General features: G+C 36.7%; 2 protein-coding genes across 2 annotated transcripts in view; both read left to right on the top strand.

Moving 5' to 3' along the window:
* The window catches only part of LOC141432327 (uncharacterized), a 37,305-nt gene extending 26,007 nt beyond the window's left edge, over window positions 1-11,298 (top strand). The window contains exons 5-10 of the mRNA XM_074093871.1: window positions 4,662-4,810; window positions 5,624-5,798; window positions 6,409-6,509; window positions 7,433-7,540; window positions 8,266-8,429; window positions 8,544-11,298. Of these exons, the coding sequence (XP_073949972.1) occupies window positions 4,662-4,810; window positions 5,624-5,798; window positions 6,409-6,509; window positions 7,433-7,540; window positions 8,266-8,429; window positions 8,544-10,835 (2,989 nt within the window). The 3' untranslated portion in view covers window positions 10,836-11,298. The remainder of the gene's footprint in view (window positions 1-4,661; window positions 4,811-5,623; window positions 5,799-6,408; window positions 6,510-7,432; window positions 7,541-8,265; window positions 8,430-8,543) is intronic.
* A 2,167-nt stretch (window positions 11,299-13,465) lies between these two features.
* Window positions 13,466-25,810, top strand: LOC141432584 (probable cytochrome P450 6a14). Its single transcript, XM_074094223.1, has 5 exons — window positions 13,466-14,307; window positions 15,637-15,839; window positions 19,207-19,446; window positions 20,661-20,912; window positions 24,154-25,810. The coding sequence occupies exons 1-5, from the start codon at window positions 13,634-13,636 to the stop codon at window positions 24,345-24,347; spliced, it is 1,563 nt and encodes a 520-aa protein (XP_073950324.1). The 5' UTR covers window positions 13,466-13,633; the 3' UTR covers window positions 24,348-25,810.
* The last annotated feature ends 436 nt before the right edge of the window (window positions 25,811-26,246 follow it).

Here is a 26,246-nt window from a genome sequence, read left to right as displayed (position 1 = left end):
TGAACAAACATCAATGATTGTAAATAGTAGAGACCTACCAACCTTAAATGACCCCAAACTTTCAAGTCTGTGTCAATGAGTAAATTCTACATTATTTGTACCAGTTCCAGCACCGTTATTCTATATAGAATATAGAATGGCCCTGTAGCGTCTACCCAGCCTTGCTATGGCTTCACACTTCGGCTAGTGCCGCGAACAGTTAACTCTTCTCCGCCCTAGGTGCCACCCGCCCTAGCTCACGACTGTTCTTAATTGTTCAGTTTTGCTGGTAACGAAAGTTTTCGGTGAGAAAAGTTTTATTTTTGCTTTAATCATTTAAATAATAAGTCGACACAATGTTTCGATACTTACTTTGAAGCTTAAGTAGGAAAATGAACGCTGCTGTGTAGAAGATATTTTTTATTCAAGACGAAATCTCGTTAGTAAATATATTGTTTATTTTTTTTTCTTTTATTTTTATTCAACTGTAATGAACATGATGATGATGAGTAGTTAAGTGCAAAAATATGTAAAATATACATTATCTATTCGAACCACTCAAAAATATGTTACTATACGGCCTTATTACGTCGGAATAAAATTCTGTGGTACATATTATTGACTAATCTATCCATATTTTTGCACTACTGTACAATACAAACGTTCTTATTCACGAAAAATTCGAGACCTCATTAAGTGCAATTAGCACTAGTGCTCGATATTATGCTTTTGAAGATATCGTCCCACGAATTAAAATTTAACTTTAAGTTTGTGTGACAGAGTTGGTAATGTCGAACTACAAAGGTAATATAAATTGTAATTGAAAATCCGATGAAACTAAGTATTTTCATTGATTACGTTCCTTCTATAACGAACGTAGGATATCTTACTTTTTAGTTGCCTATTAGATAACATTATTATAAATGTGGCTATACCCTACCAGGGTGCATAATATTGTAAGACTTATTAGAATAAGGCCTTATGTATTTTATGTTTTTTGCCAAATAAATAAATACTAAATAAGTACTAAATACGTATCTAATTAAATAAATATCATGGGACACTTGACACCAATTTGACCTAGTCCTAAACTAAGCAAAGCTTGTACCTACTATGGATACTAGGCAACGGATAAACATACTTATATAGATAAATACATACTTAACCCAAGACCCAAGAACAAACATTAATATTATTCATACAAATATCTGCCCCGGCCGGGAATGGAACCCGGAACCTCAAGCTTCGTAGTCAGGTTCTCTAACCACTTGGCGACCCGGTCGTCAGGTCAGGTTAATTTATGATGATGTGTAGTGTCCAATGGCGGTAAAGCAAATTACTGTTATCATAATTTCTTGTAACATTATTATTTTATTTTATCCCTCATGCTTAAAAACCGGCCTAGAGTGTTTCGGACACGCCCAAAATAGGGTTCCGTAGGCATTACGAAAAAATTAAGTAATATTTTTCTAAGCATTTCGTATTTTATACGGAATCTTCCAAGTTTAGGTGTATTTTTTACCTTAGGCTGCTATTTACTAATAAACTACTAATAATTCTCAAGCAAACTTAGCCGTTATAGTTACTTTCCTTGAAAGTTTGATATACTTACTACCATCTTGATTTAAAAAAAAATCCAGTTTAGATTTTAGAGGGGGGGGGAGGACGCTCGATTTTGATGAAAATGTGCACTTTAAAGTTGAATATTTCGCAAACATATCACTGAATCAAAAAATCGTTTTAGCAACACACAAGCAACTATAGGGTTGGATGAGAAAAAAATCACCCCCACTTTACGTCGATGGGAGGTATCCTAAAAAAAAAGTTTTTTTAATTTTTAATTGAACCATTTTGTCGGCATAGTTTACTTATATATCCGTGCAAAATTACAGCTTTCTAGCATTGATAGTCCCTGAGCAAAGCCGCGGACGGACAGACAGACAGACATGGCGCAACTATAAGGGTTCCGTTTTTGCCATTTTGGCTCCGGAACCCTGAAAATTATCCAGCTATGATAAACTTATCAACAAAAACTTACCTCGTTTTATTCATATCCAAAATTACAGTTAATAGAAATATATATAACTAATAATAAATAAATATTAACTGTAATTTTGGATATGAATAAAACGAGGTAAGTTTTTGTTGATAAGTTTATCATAGCTTGGATAATTTTTATATATTTCTTATTAAATTATATTAAGTTTTGATCGACTTTTACTCGTTATCTAAAGCCTACTATAGTCCATTCAAGATAACATTGGACTCTAGAGGGTCACAGAAGAAGGGGTTCTAAACATTTTTTGTGAAGTCGTAATAATGATGATGATTAATAAAAGAAGTATTAAGATGAAGTCATAATTTTGTTTATTTTTTAAATGATGCCTCCATGTCGTGTCCGAAAAGGCGAACCTTTAGGCTTGTTTATTATGTGCCCGAATATGGCTGGCAAAGCCAAACTTAAATACTTACTTAATGTAATTACAAAATAACACAATATTAATACGTAATTTGCTAGGTACATAATATTAATTCAATTTATATTTATACATTTAATAACTGTGTTTCGTGGACTAATTCTTTCTCATTCCCTATTTAAAAATATTCTACCCGTAGTTCCTGCTATGAAGTTCAAGCTTTATTCCATTCCAAATTTCATCAAAAATGGTGCAGTGCTTTAGTTGTGAAAAATTAACTATTTGAATATGATTAAAAGTCATCATATTTCGATCCAAACTGGCGATTAAAAAGTGTAAATAATGTACAGAATATTTCTTGAGTAAACAACATTATAAACGTTCCTTTCCTTGCAGAATGTTGTTTACTTCTGCCTCTTATGGTATTTTATAGGAAGACGTTTCTGTTTTTAACAAAATAAGTTTCTTTATTGTTTTTAAATTATGATATGAAAAATAGCAAATATCACTAATATTTATTAAAAATGCGAAAGTTTGTAAGTCTGAATGTTTGTTTGTTACCTACCTCTTCATGTCTTAACTGCAGAACCGATTTAGATGAAATTCGGTATACAAATAGTACAAGTCCCGGGAAAGGATATAGAATAGTTTTTATCCCGGAAAATCGCACAGTTCCCGCGGGATAGCAATAAGCGAATTCTGCGTGAACGGAGTCGCGGGCAACAGCTAGTCAATGAATAAATGAAAGTAATATTGATGTCTTCGATATTTAATTAGCTTAAGTTTTGACTGTACACTAAAAAAATGCAATGTATTAAATGACTTCCTAAAGCGTGCACTACAAAGAGCCTATTTTTCTTCTGTCCATTCCTATATTGAACAGACTGTAAGATGTGATAGTTTTTCGTACTTTTAAGATTGATTTTATTAGGTACAATTTTTAACCCCCGACGCAAAAAGAGGGGTGTTATGTTATATTATTACCTCTTTACAACTCAAGCCCCCCTTCCCCCCTCCCCCCTCACACACATACACAAACACACGTACACGCACGCGCTCAAACATAATCACACTGCAATCGCGAATTCGTTGTTTTTGGTACCCATTTAGTTTGTAACAATGATTTCTGTCACACTGCAGCTAATTTTGTTAAACACACTCGCAGGCTACCAAGATACAGGCTCAGCCTAGTTTGGAGTCTGATATATAAATCGCATGAACTGTAACAAGTGTCCTTTGCTAAATAAACACTTTTTATTTTTTATTATTTTTTATAAGTTTGACCGCTGTGTGTGTCTGTCTGTGGCACCGTAGCTCTTAAACGAGTGGACCGAAATGAATGCGGTTTTTCAAGTCAACAGATTAATTATTTTAATAGAGAGTGAATTATTTCGCAAATGGATCCCTAGAAATCCCACATTATGAATATGCGAGAAAAAAATGATCTGCCACCATGGATAAAGGAAAAGTCCGACTTTTTGTTAATTAATGCGATGTCTCCTGTGAAATGGTTCCATGGTGACCAATGAATTAAACTCCTTGACCGTACAGATATCTTTTAATTTATTAATTAATTTAATATGTAAAAAACAGTAGGTATCTAAGCTAAATCGCGGACGGATAGACGGAGGGACACACAGACTGACATGGCAAAATAATGAGGGCTCTTTGTTAAGACTATAGAACCCAAAAAGTGTACAGATAAGATTAGTTATACTGCGAAACTAAAAATAACGGCATCAAGTCATGTAGGTCGTGTTAAGGGTTTGATAAATTACCATAATATTAAATACTTTCTAATTACGGGTTCTAAGTTTGGCGCTGACTATTAACGCGAAATTAGACTACTTTTCTACATCAATCATTGGTAATTTTCAAGAATCTTGCGAGCTGTTATTATTCCCATAACGCACGCAATCCCAGTTAGATAAAAAGGTAATGAAACGACTACTCGTATTTAATAAACATCATTAAAAATATATCAACCTTGCCTAAGCTCCTCGGATCACTCCCATCATTTGATTGTTTACAATTGTCTGCCTGTAATTGTCGCTAAGAAATGTTTTATTATATTCACAAATCCCATTACTTTGAAAAGCGTTCTGTATTAAGTACCTACTAATATGAAATGCTAACCTTTAATTAATTGAGTTGGTTAGGTTTGATCTCGATCAGGTCTCCAGAGAATCGCCCTGTATGTAGTGTTCTTTTTATTTATTTTCTTTTCCATTTCCTTTACATTCAAATATTTTTAATTACATGTAGTTTCCTGGAAATCTACAACGAGCGCGTCCACGACCTCTTGGTTGGGGAGGATCCCCCCCTCCCGTTCAACTCCTTGCCGCGGAGGCGAGGCAACGCGCGGAAGGACCTGCGCGTGAGACAGCATCCTACCAAGGGCCCTTATGTGCAGAGTAAGCGAAAATAGAAAATAGTAAACAAGAGGAGTAGATAACCTATGCTTACCCTCGAATATATACAGGGTGTTAAAAAATTCCTGTGCTATAATTTAACCCATATAAGGCTACTATTTACTAATAGGTACCATACCAGTGGAAAACATTAAAATTCGAAAAAAAATGTATTAAGTCTTCTTGTGACTCAACTTTCATACAAAACATAATTTTTTTGTTTCGAATTTCGATGTTTTTCCACTTGTATTCGTACTAGTAATCAGTAATGTATTAAGTTTCTTTTTTCTTTGAACCTTTTATTACAAAACTAAAAAGAAAATTTTTTTGTTTCGAATTTCGATGTTTTTCCACTTGTATCCGTACTAGTAATCAGTATCAGTAGCCTTAATGTGGGTTTAATTATAGACAGGATTTTTTTAAATCTTCGTAGTTTTTTTGCTTTAACTAAATATTCTTTTCGCGCCAAAACAAGTTAGGTTAAGTACAAAAGTGAAGATGCCCCGTAGGTTCGAACTTACAGCATGTCAGAGTAAGGCATTTGAATTTAAATTTCGAGTTTTTTTGAAAAATACTCGTGGAAATTTCAAAAAAAGGAGGAAGTTTTTGGCATTCAAATGAAATTCCACGTTTTTGCCAAATTACCAAACCTAATAAACACGTCCCCTAGCGGTTGAGATATCGGGGTTTTATTCCCGAGATTCCCTCCCTTTGTGCAATGGGGTGTAATGCAGGTGTGACTTCCTCTAGCACTGCTATTCCGACGCCCGTAAGTTTAGACGAAAATATGTAAAAAATCGTGTATAATAATTTCAGACCTTCGTCGAGTGGCTGTGAACGACGTAGAGACACTCCTCGCTTTGGTGTCGGAAGGGGGGCGTCGCCGGCGCACGGCTGCCACCCGGCGGAACACCTCATCCTCCAGGTCTCACGCACTATTGGAGCTCAGCACCCCTAAAGCTACTCTACATTTGGCTGATCTCGCTGGCAGGTAGGCTAGTAATCTATCTAATATTATAAATGCGAAAGTTTGTGAATACGTCTGTTATTTCTTCACGCTAAAACGACAGGACGGATTTGAGTGCAATTTAGTAGTGGATACCTGGACACGTAGGATAACACATAGGTTAGGTACTATTTATTCCAATATTCTTACAGGATCGGAATATAATCTAGAAATCTCAACTGCTGGGTTGAGGGTCATAAAATTGGTTGAATCTAATCTTGCACGACTGACCCGATGAAATACAACATCATCCAGTTCACACACGTTGCTGGATCGAATTTAACACCCTTTGAGCGTCTCTACATTTGGCATATCATACTGGCACTACAAAATAATGTTAATAAAAGATAAGCCCCATTCTTGTTTTTCAGTCATGTATGTTGATGATGTGATGACGGGGTAAGATCGACGAAAGTAGGTAAGGTAACTCTACAACCGCTTTTTGTAATAGGAATTTATTTTGACTTTTCCATTTTTGGAAACAGTTAAGTATTTTTAATTCTTGCATGTATATGTAGGTCTGCTGACTCTACGACATTCAAGCACCGTTAACAGAAAACGCCTGTATAGTCACAAATCATTTTTCCGCGTACAGTGAAAAAGCGAGCTGGGAAGGTTGTTGCGGGGGGAGGCAAAAGGAAGGGGCGAACATTAACAAATCACTCGTCGCGCTTAGCAACGTCATATCGGCTTTGGGTAAGAGATATACATATATTTTTGTCTTACTATCTACACTTACTTAACGAACAATTTTTTCTGCTAAGTCAATAGACTAATGACTTTCTTCATTATCAGAACAAAACTGTAAATTAATCGTTAATGGCATGAACTTTCGGAAGTTTGTACCAGTTAACACGGCATAATAGTAGTTTGAACTGTTTGCCTCTTTAAACACACCCTTTCGCTTTCGCTGTTCCCTTTTAAAGTTTATTAATCATCTCGTTATAGATAATCGGCATAAATGTAGACAGTCTAATACTTTGACATAGGTAAGACTTCTCAAGCCAACGACGACGGTCGTGGGTTCGAGTTCGAGTAGGTACAGGCTCGCATATCGGAATTTATTACATTTGAAATTTTAAATTGAGTTTTTCGGTAAAAGAACACATCGCGAGAGCGATAGTCCTAAGCTAATGTAGATACCACTGCAACCTATCCTAGTATAATAATATTAATAATAATAATCTTTATTGTTCATTAAAAACCTTAGTGTGAGGTAATTTTGATTTTCCGTCGGTCTACTGCGAATTTGGAACTGTAACGAAACCATTCGTGCTTATTTATTCTGTAATCAATATTTGGCATACCTAGTTTCCGATGGAATCAGACATATTGTGTGCTTGCTTATTTATCGTTGTCGAATTTTAGTTTCGAAGTCAAGTTCAAGACCAACATTTCATTCATTTGACGTTAGCATTATTCCATCAATGCCAGTGCTCTCTTCGCCTAATAATGTCCAGATTTAACATATCAAAAAGAGCTACAAAAATTATGGCGGGCATTGAGTAGGCAGCAGGGTAGGCAGCGCTTAGTGCTGGTGGCAAACTAGGTACCTCCTGGAATCACCCCAATGCACGCCAAAAAATAGTATTTCCTATAATTATGTTCTTATTTAACAGTGAGTGGTGGTAGCGGCCGCGGAAGGTTCGTACCGTACCGCGACTCTGCTCTTACGTGGCTGTTGAAGGACTGCTTCACCGGCGGCGCTTGCACGTTTATAATAGCCAGTAAGTTACCTAGAAAACTACGAGTAAATATACTTAAGACGGATTACTTACTTATATTTTTATTGAAATAATCCCTCATGTTTTTACGCTGATCAAAGCTCTTAGCCCATCACGTGCCGTATTATTGGTTAGCCTAGCCCACATGCGTGGTACACGTTTCCTCGCATGCTGTATTGAAACAAGTTGAACATGAAACTATTTAGCATGTTCATTTTTAAACGAGTTTATTTATACGTTAGTTATCTATTGGTGACACGTATCAGACCACTGAAGCTGTACCCCTGTACCTACGTATATCATCATTATAAAATATCAGTCGCAAAATATCCAATCTCCACGACCACTGATTTTGTGCTAACGACAGCAAATATCTTCCCTGAATCTAAATGTAATCTATTATAAGTATTTTGTACTGATTTGTGGTGTGCAATAAATAATATTTGTATTTGTATTTTCCTGCGATCTTTACCAGATCGTCCACCCACCTCAGGGGACACACCTACATTTGCTCTCTGATACGCGGACGCCACTCCAGAACTTTTTAGCTTCAGCGGCCAGCAATATGCCCATCCACTACCACTTAAGGGCAATTTGTTGGACTGTGTCGGCAACTATCATAGTTCTACGGATTTTATAATTACAGATTAGGTTTTACAGAGAAAGAAAGAATGTTTTAGCTTTATTTGTTTTCTTCATATTTAAATATATTTTCATTTCCTCAACAGCGGTATCCCCGAGTGTGGCCTGCTACGGCGAGTCGGCGTCCACCCTCCGCTGGTCTGCGCGCGCGCGTCAGTTGCCGCCCCCGCGCGCCACGCCACCCCGCACTGCCCTTCTGGCTCACTACAACAACCTACTCGCTGAACTGAGCCGACACCATATCCAATACGTAAGCATACCGGACACAATCTTAAAGTACACCAAGTTGCTTACACCGATTTACAAAAGTTCATTACCAGTTCATCTAAATAATTCCCAAAATGATCTCTTCGTAATATTGCAGGTTCCCGAAACGGGCAAGATATTTTATGAAGACCGTCATTGGGATCTCCAATCGAATAATTTCAACCATGTAGATGAGAATTCCAAAAAGGCAGTAAAAATAGGTAATTTACTAGACATGTTGCAACTTAAGGCTGATAGTGACAATAATCCGGAAGCGATCATTTCACCACTCGCAAGTTCAGATGAACTAAGAAATGTAAATACAAATGTAAACATAGCCAATGAAATTACTAAAGAAGTAGATAAACTGTTAGCACCAACTTTAGAAAGGACGAGAAGTGGCAGCGAGCTGGAGCTTGTTGCACCTCTCAGGCACAAAAGACGGCAATATAGATCACAAGAAGTTTTACCAATTGAAAAGACATCGCATGATCCATCACCCCGTCAAAGTCAGGGGCAAATATGTACTGACCATATACCTAAAAATCCACATGTCCCTATTCTTTATGATAATCAGAGAGCTGAAATAGTGGCATCTGTAACAGAAAGGTTATATTCGAAGCTAAAAAAGAAAGAGGAAGCAACTGTTTCAAAAGTAGAATCAATAGTGGACAAAAAGATAATGGAACCACTGAGCGAGCTAAAAATTTGCACGAACGCTCGACAGCGGTTGATGGATTTGAGCCAGAAAGCGTTAAGAAATAAAAGAAGGATTGGTATTCCAGCTCACACGCAAACACGAAGGACAGTTATACGAGTTAAAGATCAAGGTATCGATGCACAAACTGACTTGGAATCATACGCTGCTAGGGAGAAATCCATATATGTTGTCTATCGCGATGCCTGGACAGAAACTAATCCAATGACGCCACGGTGCAAAGATATTGCCATTGGGCCAAAGTGTGGATCTTTGCACTTATATGATAAATCAACGGGAACGGAAGCCAAGCAAGTCGTTTTCAAGAGTGCATTTATGATGACTGATGACACAGTACGATCCGATAGACACACACAGACGAGAGTTTTACCACCACCTAGAAGAAAACGATCGATGGCTATAAATAATAATATGAAAGCAGATGAATGTATACCTACTCCTATTATTCACATAAACATATCTCAAAAATATATAGAATCTGAATCACAAAGTTCTGAAGATGATTTAGAAGCTTCAACAAAAACAAATCAAAATCAGAACAGAAATAACGATACTATTTTTGTATGTACTACTCCAGATCTGTTAACTAATCACAGTGCTATTGAACCTGCACCAACCAAAGACAAGGAACTATTTGCTATTCAAGTTAATGGAAATCAAAATTTAAGTGTAAGGAATGAAATTGAAAATATTTCCGATTTAACACATACTGTTACTGAAGATTTTCCTGAAACAGACGATCTTATATTACCACGTGTGTCTGTCAACTGTTCAAGTAAAGTCGATCAAAATGAAATTAAAGACATAATCTTAGGCCGCAATGATAATCTTTATCCCTATAATATAGCAATTTCTCCACTTCGAGAAAAAGAAAATAAAAGGATAGTTAAATTCAATGACGATGTAACATGCCCTACTGTAATAAAGAGCTTAAATGCCAATGGTTCTGATGACGGTAAAACATCAAATTTTATTGAAGTAAATAGTTTAAAAACTAATGAACCGAAAAATAATGAAACATCAAATTGTAGTAATATAAAACATGTAAATATTAATGCATTGCACTATAACAAAAATATATCAGACACGACTTCAGAAAAAGAATACGATGATGATACATCTTCTCACGCAGCCAATTCTTCAGACTCGGTAGCATCGGGCAAAGTGGACTCTGATTCATTTATCTGGGAGAGAAGAGATTATAATGATAAAACATGTAGTCATAAGAATCGTAATACACCTGTGTATAAGAGCAGCACTAAATACAGGACAGCTAAGACCAGACTGTACAAAGAATTTTTAGGGTTAGAAAAAGAATATCTAGATGGGAAGAAATCCAGAGTTTCTAGATCCTTGAATTCAGATAGTACTAGAGACTTCAGTTCTAGTGAAAGCGTACGAGTTGATGAACCTCAGTACAATTTCTTACGGAGTAAACAGTTCTTTGAAGACCAATACAAGAAATATAACATTCAAAACGATGATTACGATCAACTCGAAAGACAAATATTTGATTCTTGTAACAGTCTCGAACGCTCAGCGGATAAATATGAGATGTATTTAGGGAATTATGGCAGAAATTCTGTAAGAATCACAGAGGAAAGGACTCCAAAAAAATATTTGCAACATTTAGTGCAGCTCAGGAAAGAAGTAATAAAAGCAGACAGCGACGCTACCGAAAGTCCAAATTAATTACTTATTATTAATAATTTAACTTTATATCCACATAATATCGAGTACTAAAAGGAAACAAAAAAATGTTTATATATTTTTTCTATTAAACATCCAATAATTCTGGTACATTAATATATATGCCACAACGATTTCTAACATTTTCGTCGAAAATCTAGGATTAGAGATATTTTAGGTCTAGAAATATTATGATAAAATAACTTTTAACTTTTTATTCCCGTTTGGTGGCGTCTTCTTTTCTTGAACGGCTGAACTGTTGCGAGGGACGCCTAGCCACTAGCTCAGTCAACCAGGTAGTTATAATAAAATTAATTAATTTTGTATCGTTGCGTGATGTTAACATGTTTTTAAACTAGGTATTAGACTTAAGTAAAGTATGTACGTTCGAATGTATCGAATGTAGCTTTTACAACAGGTAAATAATAGTATTTTACGTGTAGAATTAATACGCTATGAGGTGAAATAAGTAGTTCACTTGCAGTGTTGGTAGTTTTATTAAATAAATTACTAACTAAAAACTTTGAATTTGTTTTTTTCAAGGTCCCATACCTACATCTCAAGGAAAAAAGGTGGTTCTATACAAATTGCCGTAACCAAAAAACCTATGGGGTACCTACTTCCAGTTGTTCTAGAAGTTGAACTAAGCCCTAGCCCTATCCACGATACCCTATACTTTGGGACCAGAAGAAAAAATACATCCTCACTTAACGTGTAATTACGAGATGCACCATAAAAAATATTTTATTTTACCACTTTGTCGGTGTGATTTAACATAAATACTCATGCAAAATTACAGCTTTTCAGAACTAACAGCTTCTAAGCTAAACCGCGGACGGACGGACTGACGGACGAAAGAACGGTGTAGATACACGAATTACACGAACGGATTACATACAATTTAGACCAAAACGAATTCTGCTTTATTTGTTGTCGGTCACGAAGGGATGGATAAGAGTTTTTCCAATGACTGATAATAATATTGTGTGGTGTTTTGAATACAAAAATGTTGGGAAACTTGAAATTTGAAAATTGGAAATTTGGGGTACGTCGAGACCACCGTACCTGATGAGTAGTGTTGCTTGCTGAAACACCCTGCTATACATTTGGATTTTTAAGTTTTTTTGAATAGAATAATTTGATCTATAACTCTCAACAATTTCGATGTATTTGAAGAAGGCGAACTGTTTTTTTTTATTCTACTGGATGGAAAACGAGCAAGTGGGTCTCCTGATGGTAAGAGATCACCACCGCCCATAAACATCTGCAACACCAGGGGTATTGCAGTTGCGTTGCCAACCTAGAGGCCTAAGATGGGATACCTCAAGTGCCAGTAATTTCACCGGCTTCATCAAAAACCTGAGGCCTTTTATTGTGTAACAGACTTGGAATCACAATGGTTTTCACCACTTCTTTCTGTCACACGATATAAGACAAGAGTAGAAAGAGATGGTGAATGGTGGTGAATGTGATCGCGTTAGATAAGATAATAGGGCCTTAAGCCCAGTTTAGTCTTGCAAGAAAAATCATGTAAGTTGCATTACATTGCTGCGTTCGATTTACCACTTTAAAGTCGTTCGCTTTATGAAATCTCAATGTATTCCCACTTGCACGATTTTTCTTGCTAGTCTAAACTGGGCTTAAGGATACTTGGTTAAGATTTCAGTTTTATTGGCAATGGCGATGTTTTATTGCCTGTGTTTATTGCTACCTATGTATTTAGGATAAAAGGTACACACATTATGGAGCCAAATATTATCTAAGATCTAACATTGCCATTAGACATTATTTAATTATTTTCTAGACTTACATTAAGACGCGTTTCCATTGAAAGGAGCGGAGCATGGATATGCAGAATCAGATAAATCACTTTTGTTCAATCTTTTGAGTCCCGAATACCTGAAGGAGGATTACGTTTTTAGCGCGTATGCACGTACGAACCTGGATTATAGAGCCACTTGCCAGTCTTGCCACTGTTTCAAATTTTGATCTTGTTGGTATAATGCTACTGGTTTATTGTTATTAAACAATACTTACTTCGAGTTTGTATAATACAAAATCTCAAACCCAGAATTATAAAAGAGATAAATATACTGCATACCTAAAAATAATAAAAACCGGTCAAGTCACAAGTTGGTCTTAAAACGTTTATTAGACTTTGTAAATAAAATTAAAAATATTTGTGGGGTCCTCCCTAAATTTTTATTTAATTTATTTTTTATTATTTGCTGTTGTGGCGGCAATTAAATAGAAATACCCATTATTTGTAAATTCCAAATTGCCACCTATTAACATTTTCAAGGTAATAGATAATCGTACCTTGATAAATATAATAAACTACATATTATGTTTGTGATAGACAGACAGATTTATAGCGAAACGACAGCAATAGGGTTCCGTTTGTCACCCGTCGGTCACGGAACCCTAAAAATGCTCTTACAAACAGATGACAATAAATTTGTGACATATTATTTATTACCAAACTACGTGGTATCTATTTATTTTTATTATGTAACGTCTTGAATGCTTTTGTCATCATACCAGACGAGTTGTGCGACCTCTGCATTATTGGGCGCGCTAGTGGATTTATGGAAGGGTAAGTAAGCGGTCGAGCTCACTTGAAAGTTAGTATATACCTCTCGCTGCAGCCGAAACGGACCTCCCTTTACCGTTAAAAAAAACCCGCGTTTATTTGCAGTTTGGCAGCCAGTCCGCTAGTGTAAAAGGATCACGATTTCTTTTATAATGAAGTTCACTCAATTAAATTTAAACTAATGTGTTTAATTAAAAAATCTTAAAAAATGACTTTCCTCTATCACATTTTAACAACCGAGGTGATAAGCTCCGTAGCTTTTGGGTTTCTGTGTTTATATCTGTGGTTCCAATATAAGTTCACATATTGGAAGAGAAAAGGAGTCAGTGGTCCAAAACCGTCATTTCCCTTCGGTAACATCAAGGAAGTGATACAGAGGAAATCGCAGTTTTTCCAGTTATATATCGATAGTTATGATAAATATAAACATTTGCCGTATGTGGGCACATATTCTTTCCACCGGCCAGTTTTGTCCATCAACGATCCTGAGATAGCGAAGCTTATTTTGATCAAGGATTTTGATCATTTCCAAGCTCATGGCATATTCAGTGGAGGACAGGGCGACCCTTTGGCTGGCCATCTCTTCAATGTGCACGGAGAGAAGTGGAAAATGCTACGATCGAAGATATCACCTTCGTTCACAGCAGGGAAATTGAAGATTATGTATCCATTGGTGGAGCATATTGCAAACGAAGCGTTGAATTATGTGGACCTTCTGTATTCGAACGGCGAGACGGTTAATTTTTCGGATCTCTATGCGAAATACTCAATGGAAATAATAGGGAGCGTAGGATTCGGCGTGGAGTGCAATGGATTCAAAAATCCTAATTCTGAGTTTTGTTTGCGTGGTCACGAATATTTCAACCCGCAAACAATATACTGGTAAGTATTTTTTTATCATTTTATCGCTATTATACAGCAATGAGGGCTATCGTTTTTTGTCTCACTAGATGGCGCACTGTTGCGTGAGGTTTTTAAGTATGGCTTTCAAAGTCTGTTATTACGGGCGTGAAAACAAAGTTTAGATTAAAGTCATATTTAATACACCTTAAACCGTACCATAAAAATATCGAGCATGCCACAGTGTTGCATAGTCCCTATTTTGTTCGGAAAAAAGGGAGGACAAAAGTTTCCGAAAGACAAAACTGTCTCAAAACACAGACATTCATTGCCCCGGAACGCATATTTGCCATAATTAATTTCAGATATTGCAAAATATTCACAAAATTATTCTAATTATAAATAAACCCGCGTAGCTCACCCAAAAACTATGAGATTTGACATTTCGGAGACCTCACGCTACCCTAGCGCCTCTAGTGGCGAATTCATACGCGATAGCCCTCATTAAACATGATAGGGATATACCAAATAATTCGAAATTAAACGGTTCGTTCCTGAGTTATCTTAAGTAGAGCCGTTTATATTTTAGTAATTAAAAGCAGAATGTCAAAGTGATAAGTTGATATAAGTTGTTTTTTTAATAGTAAATTTAAAATATTTAATTTTCCTTCTGTTGTAAGATGAAAGAAAGTACTTAACATTTATTCACTATTCGCAAAAACTTACAGCACATGGAGTATGCAGATCGTAAGTAAAAACAAATAAAAAAAGCAAGTCTTTGCGAAATCGCGAAACGGTCTCAGCTCAGCATAGCAAGGAACATACTTACATATAAGTACACTTTTTAGTATCTTTATCATTTAGTAGCTTCGCCCGCGTGGGATTCGGTTATCGCGCGCTGTTCCCTCGGAAACTGTGCATTTTTCTGGGATAAAAAGTAGCCTATGTCACTCTCTGGCCCATAAACTATCTCTCGATCAATCCGTCGCTCCATTTCGACGTGAAAGACGGACAAACATACAAACACACACAGTTTCGCGTTTATAATATTAGTATGGATTTACGGAATATATTTACGAGTATTATCCAGAGCATTTTTTTTCGGTTGAATTTTAAGACACAAAATAGCTCGAAACATTATACTATCTTCTTTACAAGTTAATCAATTGTTCATAAAACTAAATAAACACACGTAACTTCTCAGGCTGGATGTAGAGCGATTTAACTAAGGAAGTATTTCACTCACAAGCATTACGAGATATTACATCAAGCCCAAAAAGTACTAAATATCCTTACTTATTTTACTCTATCTAGAACAAAATTATTGGTGCATTATCAATAAATATAAACAACAATTACCCTAATTTTCAGGACATTCGTTCGCGCTTTAGCATTTTACATGCCAAGTTTCTTTAAATCACTGAACATCAGACGTATAAGCCCGAGAATCATAAACTTCTTTTATAGTTTAGTAAAAGAAAGCGTCGAGTATCGACAAAAGCACTCCTACATACGCAACGACTTCCTGCAAACACTCGTAGAGTTGATGAATGAAGAACAGACGAGAACGACAGGTACTTATTAAGTAATTTAATTTCAATCCAATTTATGAATGTAATTTTTTCTTGTTATAATGGGCTAGTTTTCTAAAGAAATGTAATAAGTGGACTATTTATCAGTTAAGATTGTCAGAAAATATAGGACACGTATGTTTAGGGTTCCGTACCCAAAGGGTGCCAACGGAACCCTATTACTGAGACTCCGCTGTCTACCTGTCTGCCCGTCTGCCACAGGGCTCTATCTCTTGAGCCGTAATAGTTAGACACTTGAAATTTTCACAGATTATGTATTACTGTGGCCGCTATAACAACAAATACTAAAAACAGAATAAAATAAATATTTAAGGGGGGCTCCCATACAGCAAAAGTATTTTTGTTTCTTTTTTTTGCTTGACGTTAATTACGCTAGTTACGCTAACTTTAGGAAATAAGCTCTGTTACTAATCATCTATGGAGTCCTATGTATTCCGAAATAAAGATTATATTATTATTATTATTATTATTAATAACGGCAACAGGTAGGCGCTTGAATAATTCACGGAATATTTAGTTGTATAATCATTTAAAAAATAAATAATTCAATTTAAATTAAATAAATATTTAAGGGGGCTCCCATACAACAAACAAACATTGAACAAAATGACAACTGTGACAAAATATAAAAAAAGACTTAATTTCGTGAAACAGGATTTATAATAAGGAAAATAAATATATTTCATTGTATTAAGGATGAATTCATTTTATTATGCATCATCCAATTAGTTTTAAAATAGTTTTCAAGTTTGAATCTGTTTGGTAAATATTTAAAGAGTCACTACATTGGAACAGAATTACTCATATTTGAGCGTAGGTACGTTGTAAAAAGGAAAATTGTAATTTTGTATAGAACGTCGTTTTTTTTCCTCGCATTCAAAGTGAAAAGTAGGTAGAGTGTTCAACGCGAGACTAAACAACCTTAATGACCCTCGAACTATAGACACCCTCGCTCTGCTCGGGTGGCTAAACATCTCGTTTCATTATGGCTTGTTTTAGTCCCTTGTTGAACAATTTGCTATTATTTTATTTTATTTGTGTCGCATCTGTATTGAAGCAACGCTATACACTACAGCATATTCGTTACATCCGACAGCCGGTGAAATTACCGGCACTTGAGGTATCCCGTCTTAGGCCTCTATAGAAGGAGAGCGGACTGCAAAATTTCGTACCTACTTGATACCGCGATGAAACGCACAATGGCTTCCCATAAAACTGATGCTGAGTCCGAATTTGATAGTCTGCCGCGGCGGAACTTGCCGAAAGTACCATAAAAATAGTCACTTCCGGTGCGAAAAAAGGGACGTTATTTAACCCATCTGATACTGAAATAATAGTCATGGCATCAGTTAGGAATTAACTGGTAGATACAAAAAAGCGAAATATGTCAGTATTTTTTTTTTGCCGGAAGTGCTTGGCAGACGCTCTCAAAGGTGACCACCAGGACCCCTAAATATACCCATCTGATACCAGCATGAAACCAATTCTAGTCGGTAGGTATGACCCTCATTTCCGGAATAAATAAGTCTGCCAAGGCTGTTTCTGCCGAAACACCTTGACATACGAGATTAAGTGAGCAACCTCTACTCCGCTCAATATAGACATTTCAATTTCCATAAATTCCGACAAAGCGGGGTCATATTTGGGGTCAAAGTTCAAAATTTGAGGTTATTTGTATTTTTTCGAAAACGGTAAGTTTTATCAAAAAGTAGTCAAGGCAGAAATTGTAGATCTTAAAATTATCTACAAAAATGGTTTTAATACTATTTTTTCTAATAATTACCATTCCCGAGATATCACGATTCTAAAAGTTGAAGGAGACACGTTCTACATGATAGCACATTTATCTTTTTCTTCTTCTTCAACCTTGGTCTACCCAATGCTGAGTAAAGGTCTCTTCCATTTTAGACCATTCTGTGCGGTCGTGAGTTTTCCGCATCCAGTCCTTCCCAGCCGCTCGCACCAAATCGTCCGTCTTAAGCAGGCGGAATCTTTAACCCAGGGATTCTTAGCACCCTCTGTCCCGCTGGTTCCCTGACCGCTGCTGTAGTCAAGGGCAACAGGACCGCTGGGAACTGAGGGCCTTGTTTTAGTGCACTTTCTCATCATCATGGAAGGTATTTGGCCTTGAAACGCCACGCTGGCCACTGCGGGTTGGCGAGTCTACTCTTTCGGAGGTGATTTAATCCTCCCGGCTTGTAGTAGCCGTCCTGGAAAACCAGGGGGTCAGGTTTTCCGCCGCCTGTTACTCGGCGTTGCTCTTCGTTTGGCACCACCCGGGAGACACGTGAAGGGTATCGAGGGTAAGACCTACGGACGCGAACAGCACCATCTCCCGATAGCACATTTATGCCATACCTATAAAAACATTGCAAATAAGCTAGAGGCATAAATGTGCTATCATGTAGAACTTGACTCCTTCAACTTTTAGAATCGTGATATAAAAAAAACAAATAACCTCAAATTTTGACCCTGAATAACTTTTTGCCCACATGGGATCAATGGGGACTTTTGACACTTTATTCCTAATGGTGTACCCAAGGTCTCCACCAAAATTCGGCTTTGTCGGAATTTATGGAAATTGAAATGTCTATATTGAGCGGAGTAGAGGTTGCTCACATAATCTCGTATGTCAAGATGTTTCGGCAGAAACAGCCTTGGCAGACATATATTCCGGAAAAGCGAGTTCATACCCACCGACTGGAATTGGTTTCATGCTGGTATCAGATGGATGTATTTAGGGGCCCTGGTCCCCCCTGGGACCTTTGAGAGCGTCTGCCAAGCACTTCCGGCCAAAAAAGTACTGACATATTTCGCTTTTCTGTATCTACCAGTAAATTCCTAACTGATGCCATGACTATTATTTCAGTATCAGATAGATTAAATAACGCCCCTTTTTTCGCGCCGGAAGTGACTATTTTATTGGTACTTTCGGCAAGTTCCGCCGCGGCAGACTATCAAATTCGGACTCAGCATCAGTTTTATGGGAAACCTTTGTGCATTTCATCGCGCTATCAAGTAGGTACGAAATATTGCAGTCCGCTCTCCGTCTACTAGCTTGGCTACGCATCTGCAGTACCCCTGGTGTTGCAGATGTTTATGGGCGGTGGTGATCTCTTACCATCAGGAGACCCACTTGCTCGTTTGCCATCCAGTCGAATAATAATACATTTTGCATGATAAAAGAAAAAATGTGTGTCCAATATTTTCTGATAACCTCGTAAGTCCTTGTTTTTTTTACTCTACTTAGTTTTATGAGTTTCGAAATTATTCCAATGAAACTTGACATTTTATTGTGGAAACTATACCCAATTAGTTATCTATTTAGAGCTTACAATGTGAATTTTAGGGAGTCCGAAGAATTTTTCGCTGTCTATGGATGATATAGTAGCGAATACTATGTTGTATATGTTCGCTGGGTACGAGACTTCGGCGACCGCGGGCCAGTTTACGGCGTACGAGCTCGCGCGAAGTCCGGCCATACAGGACAAAGCACGGGAGGAGGTCCAGAGGGTCTTAGCAAAATACCACGGAGTATGCACTTACGAGGCGCAAAACGAAATGGTCTATTTAAACATGGTTATAGACGGTGAGTCCTTTTTGTTTAATAAAAGAAAACATATTTCTCCCTTTTAGGATAAAATAATAATGTAATGACTGTCATTATTTTTTAGTAGGTAACGTAACGATAATAGCTACAATATTTTCACACCTTTAGGGGTTGATTTAAATGAAAATTTAGATTGATTATATTTTTTTATCTGGGTAGGTAAGATACTTTAAAAACATCACCCTCCTTCGGGCAGTCGGGTAAAAAGCAGCTAAACTTTACGGTTACATATTTGAATATCGAAAGTTAAAATACCTACGGGTAAAATGTCGATGTTCAAAATATCGAAAATTAAAATATCGACAGTATCGAAATATCGAAAATTAAAATAACTAAAGTTTATATTGTCGAATGGTTAGATAACCTACGTCCAATATATCGAAAACATATTTTTCTACAAAAGTGACATGGAAAGATATAAATATCGAAGTCGAGTATCGTATATCCTACGTATGAACTATCACGTGACAGAGTCGACGGAGGTCCGCTTCGCGGAGCTCCTATTTCGCTCGGTTGAGGCGCTTCGCGCCTTGACACAATACTAACCTAACCTATTATTGAACATGAATTACCAAAAATATTTGGTTTGGTTAGTTTAGAACTGTGACCACAACAACGCACGAACCGAGTGAGCAAAGCGAGCGTGCCGCGGCAGCGGCCGGCGAGTGCTAAAAATGACTGGATTATGTAAAATAAATGCTTTTAAGAGAAAGGAGCAATAAATAAAGCAGATTTGTATGTAGGTACGATATTTTAATTTTCGACATTCAAATATGTTGACATTTACAACTTAGATATATTCTTACTCATTTGACATCTTAATTAATCGACATTTCAATCTCAGACATTTAACATTGATTAGGTATAACAACTTTCGATACAATCGATATTTTAAATTTCGATATTTTTAAATCGACATTATAACCGTAGGTATTTTAATTTTCGATACGTATTCAAATATGTAACTAAACTTTACATTTCACATCTGTAGCTTTAGTAATTTTGATTTTCAATACAAAATTTCATCTTTTGTTTCACCTCTTTAGGAGTCGAATTTCCCAGAAAACTACCCTTAGCGCTCATGCCATTATTCAGTTAGCTTCTTGATTTATTATCAGTTCTTTTTTTAAGGTCTAAAATAAATATTTTGATTCGATTTGATTTTATAAAATAGACAAATTATGTATTTACAGAAGCAATGCGAATGCACCCCCCGATGCGGGCTCTATTCAGGAAGTGTACGAAACAATATAAAATACCAGACAGCGATTTGATCATAGACGAGGGCACGCTAATATTCGTGCCCATAGAAGCGATACAAATGAGCGCGGACGTGTTCCCAGAGCCGGATAAATTTGATCCTGATAGATTTTCACCAGCGTCCAAGTCTAAGATGCATCCGTGCCATTGGATGCCGTTCGGTGAAGGTCCGCGCAAATGTATGGGTGAGTCATCATTATAATCATCATATCAGCCGTAGGACGTTCACTGTTGGACATAGGCCTCCCCCATAAACCTCCAGTGGCCGGCCTGCATCCACTGTGAACCCTCAGCTTCAACTGGGCCATCCGCCTATCTCGTTGGTGAACGTCCTACGCTGTGCTTGCCGATTCACGGTCTCCATTCGAGAACTTTCCGGCCCCAACGGACATCTGTTCTCCATGCTATAGCCTGGCTATTGCCACTCCTTAATATTATAAATGCGAAAGTAACTCTGTCTATCTCTATGTCTGTTACATCTTCACGCATAAACTGCTGAACCAATGAAGATGAGATTTGGTAAGGAGACTTTTCGAGACCCAAAAAATGTATAATTCCCGCGGGATAGCGAAACAAATTTTCTGCAAACGGAGTCGCGGGCAAAAGCTAGTAATGAATAAATAAGATTCCCCTTTTCGACGCCAAAGTGATCGATTTTTCATCCTACGATCTACCATGCCTTTAGATAGAGATTGGTCTCTCTATCTTTTTCTACTTCGTTTTTCAGCATCAGTAATAAGGTAAATATTCTCGGAGTATTTTAATTGATAATGCATTTTTTAAATTAGGATTTAATGGCAAGTATTCATGAAATCATATCGATATAAGTATGGCTACATCACATTGTTATTAAATTATTACTTGACGGTACACGTTTTGTAAGAGTTTTGGTGCAAAGACTGTCCATAGCTATCCAACGTGGAAACGCCGCGAGCGTTATGGGGAATGGCAAGGGGCGGGTTATTTGACTATATTATTTTTGTAATAATGAATGAATTGTTGATAATGATAAAGGTAAAACTATATTATGTAAAAGTATTTTTGAATAAAAATACAGGTCAAGATTCTTTACCTTTTAGTTGATGATATAAAAATAAGTTTACCAACTTTGACACTCTACCTAAAATCCTAAAAATGATAACATTGGTAACACAATAACTTAACAATCCTAACAATCGTTTGTTTAAAAGTATAGCTATTGAAGTATAGGTAATAGATCCGGTATGTATAAAATTTACCAAACAATGTAATCATTTCAATGTTCATTCCATTCAATATCAACTTAACGATGAGTTAGTTCAATAAGAGTTCAAATCAATGTGGCCTTGTGTCAGAAGTAACAGTCAAATCAATTAGACGATGACGTTAAGCTTAGATTAAGCCTTCACTCTCGGGGTCTCATTATAAAGGCCAGCCAGTATGCATGAATTTAATATCTGTAAACTTTAGTGCCTTTGTCACAACATTTGTAATGAATGAGCAACCCAGATAGCTACGTGAGTCGACAAATGAATTAAAGCGACAAGGTGCTTAGGAGTATACATAAAGATCTAAACGTGCAAGTATATATATACATATATATAGTATAATATTGTAGTTATGCTCATATTATGACACGACGGTTGTAGGTACTTCGTGTGCCAACTTAATTTGTAAGTGAATACAGTGTGCATCTGAAGAACATATCAGTTGTAGAGCTTAGAGTGAACTGAATGAACACACGACTATACTTCAAATAACAAGATAATAAGAGGGTTTGCAAATCTAAATATTTGGGCTTTTCAACTGTTTATCTATTTACGCTATTGACTATTACGTAGAAGGTAGCAAAGACAAATTATTCCTAATGGTTTTACTTAATTAGTTTAGTTTATTTATTAATTTAATACATCATTACATAATAATTTACATAAATGACAGTTATAAGAATTTGTATTGAAATCGTCAAAGGTAATAAGATTAATAATAATATAAAATATAAAATTCTAAGCATGTCATGATGGGAATGAAAACAAAATTAAAATAAGACTGGTTCTCCTCGAGAGATCGTCATACATAATGAAAATATTTAAACAATACAATATAACAATAAGATAAAAATTAATTAAGTTGTTCTCAAATTGACGTATTAAAATAGTGATTCTTGACACAAAGCCAGATTAATCATTTTTCTGAAACACCATGATATTTCTATTGACATGATTTTTTTTAGTATAATGAAAGATTTTTTTTAACAAAAAAGTAAAACGGACTCCAAAAAAATAACAAAAAACCTACTAGCTCGAAGTCGGTGCCTCAGCACGAGCCAGCAGGAATGGAACAATAGTCGTGTACCTTACCTAAATACTTATGGGTTTCAATCCATCCTGCTGGGTCGTGCTGAGTCACCGACTTCGAGCTAGTAGGTACGTAGAAAAATATTTTTAAGGGTTTTGTAGTAGGTTCCATTTTTTGTTATTTTTTTATTTTTATAGATTTGGTTTTACTTTTTTGTTAAAAATTTTCTTTATTTCTCACTTTTTAGTTATTCGTAGCCAAAGTACATCTCACAACGATTCCATGAAGCCCAAATACGGCTTAGTTACGTTGTTTTATAACAGTTCCATTGCCTACCTTCCGGCTTCAGCATCAGATCAGTTCGAAAGAATCATTAACTTAAAGCTCCTTCTTAGTCTCTTTTCTAGGTATAAGTATTAATCATGATCGTTTATAGACGAGCGAGCATTACTTAGCTTTGCCGAGTTCCATTGGTCACCTACGGTCTTCTTCATCAGGTCTAGTTTACCAAATGATACTTTCTGAATGTAAATGCTTATCAAATGCCAAAATTGCTATAGGTGTGCCTATAAAATTTGAGGTTTGCCCTCGATTTCCCTAGGATTCCATTATTAGATCTTGACTTGGTTACAACGGGACCACCTCAGAAGAGTACCCTTTCGAATAAAAAAATAATTTTGAAAATCGGTCCACAATTGACTGAGTACCTAATCGGTGAACATACATAAAAAAGTACAAACATTGGAACATAGAACCTCCTTTTTTGAAGCCTTACGCTTAGGACAAAATATTTATTTTATTTAATGTTTAAAAATAATTGAGTTACGGATAATCATTCATTACCAACACAACGAACTGTAGCCATTAAAAAAATATAAACATTGGAACATAGAACCTCCTCCTTTTTGAAGTTGGTTAAAGAGACCCGCAGCAGAGTAATGAGTACAAACAACTTTGCTTGCGGTTCCAGTTTTTCGAATTGCCAAAAATTTTATGAATATAACTGAAATTAAATTGAACACACAAATAAAATAAAAAAGAAAAAAACATTTGCGAGTTACGGCATTCAAATTGACCTTTGACTATCTTTGCCCAGCGTGTAGCAAAAATTCTCAGCCACAATTATAATTTCAAAACTTCTGTTTTCAGGTCTCCGTCAAGGCTACATACAATCGAAGATGGCGTTGATAAAGATACTAAACAAATACGAATTGTTCCTCGACGAACGGACATCAGTGCCTATGAAAGTAAAGGCTTCTTCAATGGCGTACACTGCTGATGGAGGAGTCTGGCTTAAATTGAAGGAGCTTACGGGAATAAGCAAAAACAAATGCCGGCCATAGCTGAGTGAGATGATGCCACTACGATTGCTTGTCATTTGCTGCGGACGACTGTCGCAAAAAGTTGTCAAATGCATATAACCAACACGTATGTTCAGTGTCACGCAACGCCATTGAGAGAGCTATGTTAGGAGTTTCTTTACGCGATAGAATTTGGAATACAGAAATTCGCCGAAAAACTAGATTCACCGACATAGGTAGTTCGAAAAGTATGTAAGTTGGAGTAGCAATGGGCAGACCACATAGCTTGAAGACCAGATAACCATTTGGGAAGAAAGGTTCTGGGGTGGCGACTACGAATCGAAGACGCAGCGTTGGCAGACCTGCGGCGGACCGACGACATCGCAAGTCTTGGGCACCGGCTGGTTACAGGTGTTCTACTACGAAACTCGAAACTCGAAGTTCGTGTCGTGCCGTGCGGTCCCTATGACACTTATACTGTTTAATACGAGAGCGAGAGGGACGGTACGATAAGAACTTCGAGTTTCTAGTTTCGTAGTAGCACTGCTGGTGGCATGGAAACTTTCCGTTCGTTGTCGTTCTTAGGGGAAGCTTTTGTTCTAATGACGATGGATCACGTGATGTACTTATCGGAGCGTGACTGATGATCAACTTTGACCATCTGTCAAACCGACATCTGCAACCGACGCCCGCAACCTATTGCAAGTTGAGCGTTTGCACATATGACAAATAGTGACAAAAACCTAGGGTACATGTAATATTAAAATGACTGATTAAGACTAAAGACAGCGGACATAAGATTTAGGTCACTTTTGTATAAATTGTGCATTTTGTGTGCGAGCAGATTAGATGGCATAGATTTAATTATCAAATGGTTTATTTGAATCATTTTGAAATTCATCCGTTCATACTAGCGAGATATGGAGACATTTGGCTATGTGGGGTTGTTCATGTATAGATTAGGATTTTGAAATTTATGAGTAGCTCTTTTTCCAAATAACCCAGTACGAACGTTGCATAGAAACTGTGTGCCTTGATGTCAACATTAAACACTACGCTTTTTAGATAATTTGCAAAATAATCTAAAAGCATACTTAGTGTTTATTTTCTAATAATTCAATGATGTCATAGTATAATTGTATGTATGAGTAATTCAATCTTGGCATTAAAGCACGCGGTTTCCAAGCAATGATCATGCATGCGTAGGGAACAAACTTAACTATAACCTCTTAAAGGCATTCAACGTGGAATAAACATGTTTGATAGTCCAACCAAATACCGGACATGTGTCGCATTGTTAAACCAAGGAGTGGGTGGTGGGAGTGTTTTGCTTAATTCCGAAATAGCAATAGGAGTTTGTAGGCTACACCTAGATTACTTCACTTCGCGCAACCGTGCAACGCGCGTAGAATCTTAACTAATCCGTAATAGATATAAGAGTTTTGTAAGATGTGAAATTTAACGCTCATGCCAAAGATAAATAAATGCGCTGAATGTAATCCTAACGTAACATTTAATTATTGTTACTTAATTCATCGAATTTATTACGACCTTTACGACAGCGACGGGCGTGACCAGAGGCGTAGCTAGGTGGACAAGGGCCCCGTACCACTACCATGAGTTTACAGTGACCGTACTCGACTCACATGCTCACACACACAACACGCAAACACGACACAAGCACGAACGCACACGCTCACACACACACACAAACCCACACACTTATCACACTTTCAACTAAAATCAGTCAGACCATGCTTGTTTTTTTTTATTTTTTGTAATTAGTTTCGTTTGTTATTTGTTATTTTAATATATATTTTTTTTTACTATACGTCTTCAAATAATGATTTTGTAGCATAGTAATGTTACAACTAGCCTCCGCTAAAGGGGCCGGTCTGAAAATCAGCGCTGGGTGCATGCTGCCATGTGTCCAGCATTCGC

The sequence above is a fragment of the Choristoneura fumiferana genome, chromosome 11, assembly GCF_025370935.1.
Source record: "Choristoneura fumiferana chromosome 11, NRCan_CFum_1, whole genome shotgun sequence".
In the NCBI taxonomy this organism is placed as follows: Eukaryota; Metazoa; Arthropoda; class Insecta; order Lepidoptera; family Tortricidae; genus Choristoneura; species Choristoneura fumiferana.
This window is presented reverse-complemented; position numbering and strand designations above follow the sequence as displayed.

Bases quoted from the DNA above. Each gene is read 5' to 3' on its own strand.
- LOC141432584 (XM_074094223.1), top strand. From the start codon at position 13,634: ATGACTTTCCTCTATCACATTTTAACAACCGAGGTGATAAGCTCCGTA. The intron at 14,308-15,636 runs GTAAGTATTTTT...CCTAATTTTCAG, and splicing joins AACCCGCAAACAATATACTG to GACATTCGTTCGCGCTTTAG. The intron at 15,840-19,206 runs GTACTTATTAAG...TGTGAATTTTAG, and splicing joins AGAACAGACGAGAACGACAG to GGAGTCCGAAGAATTTTTCG.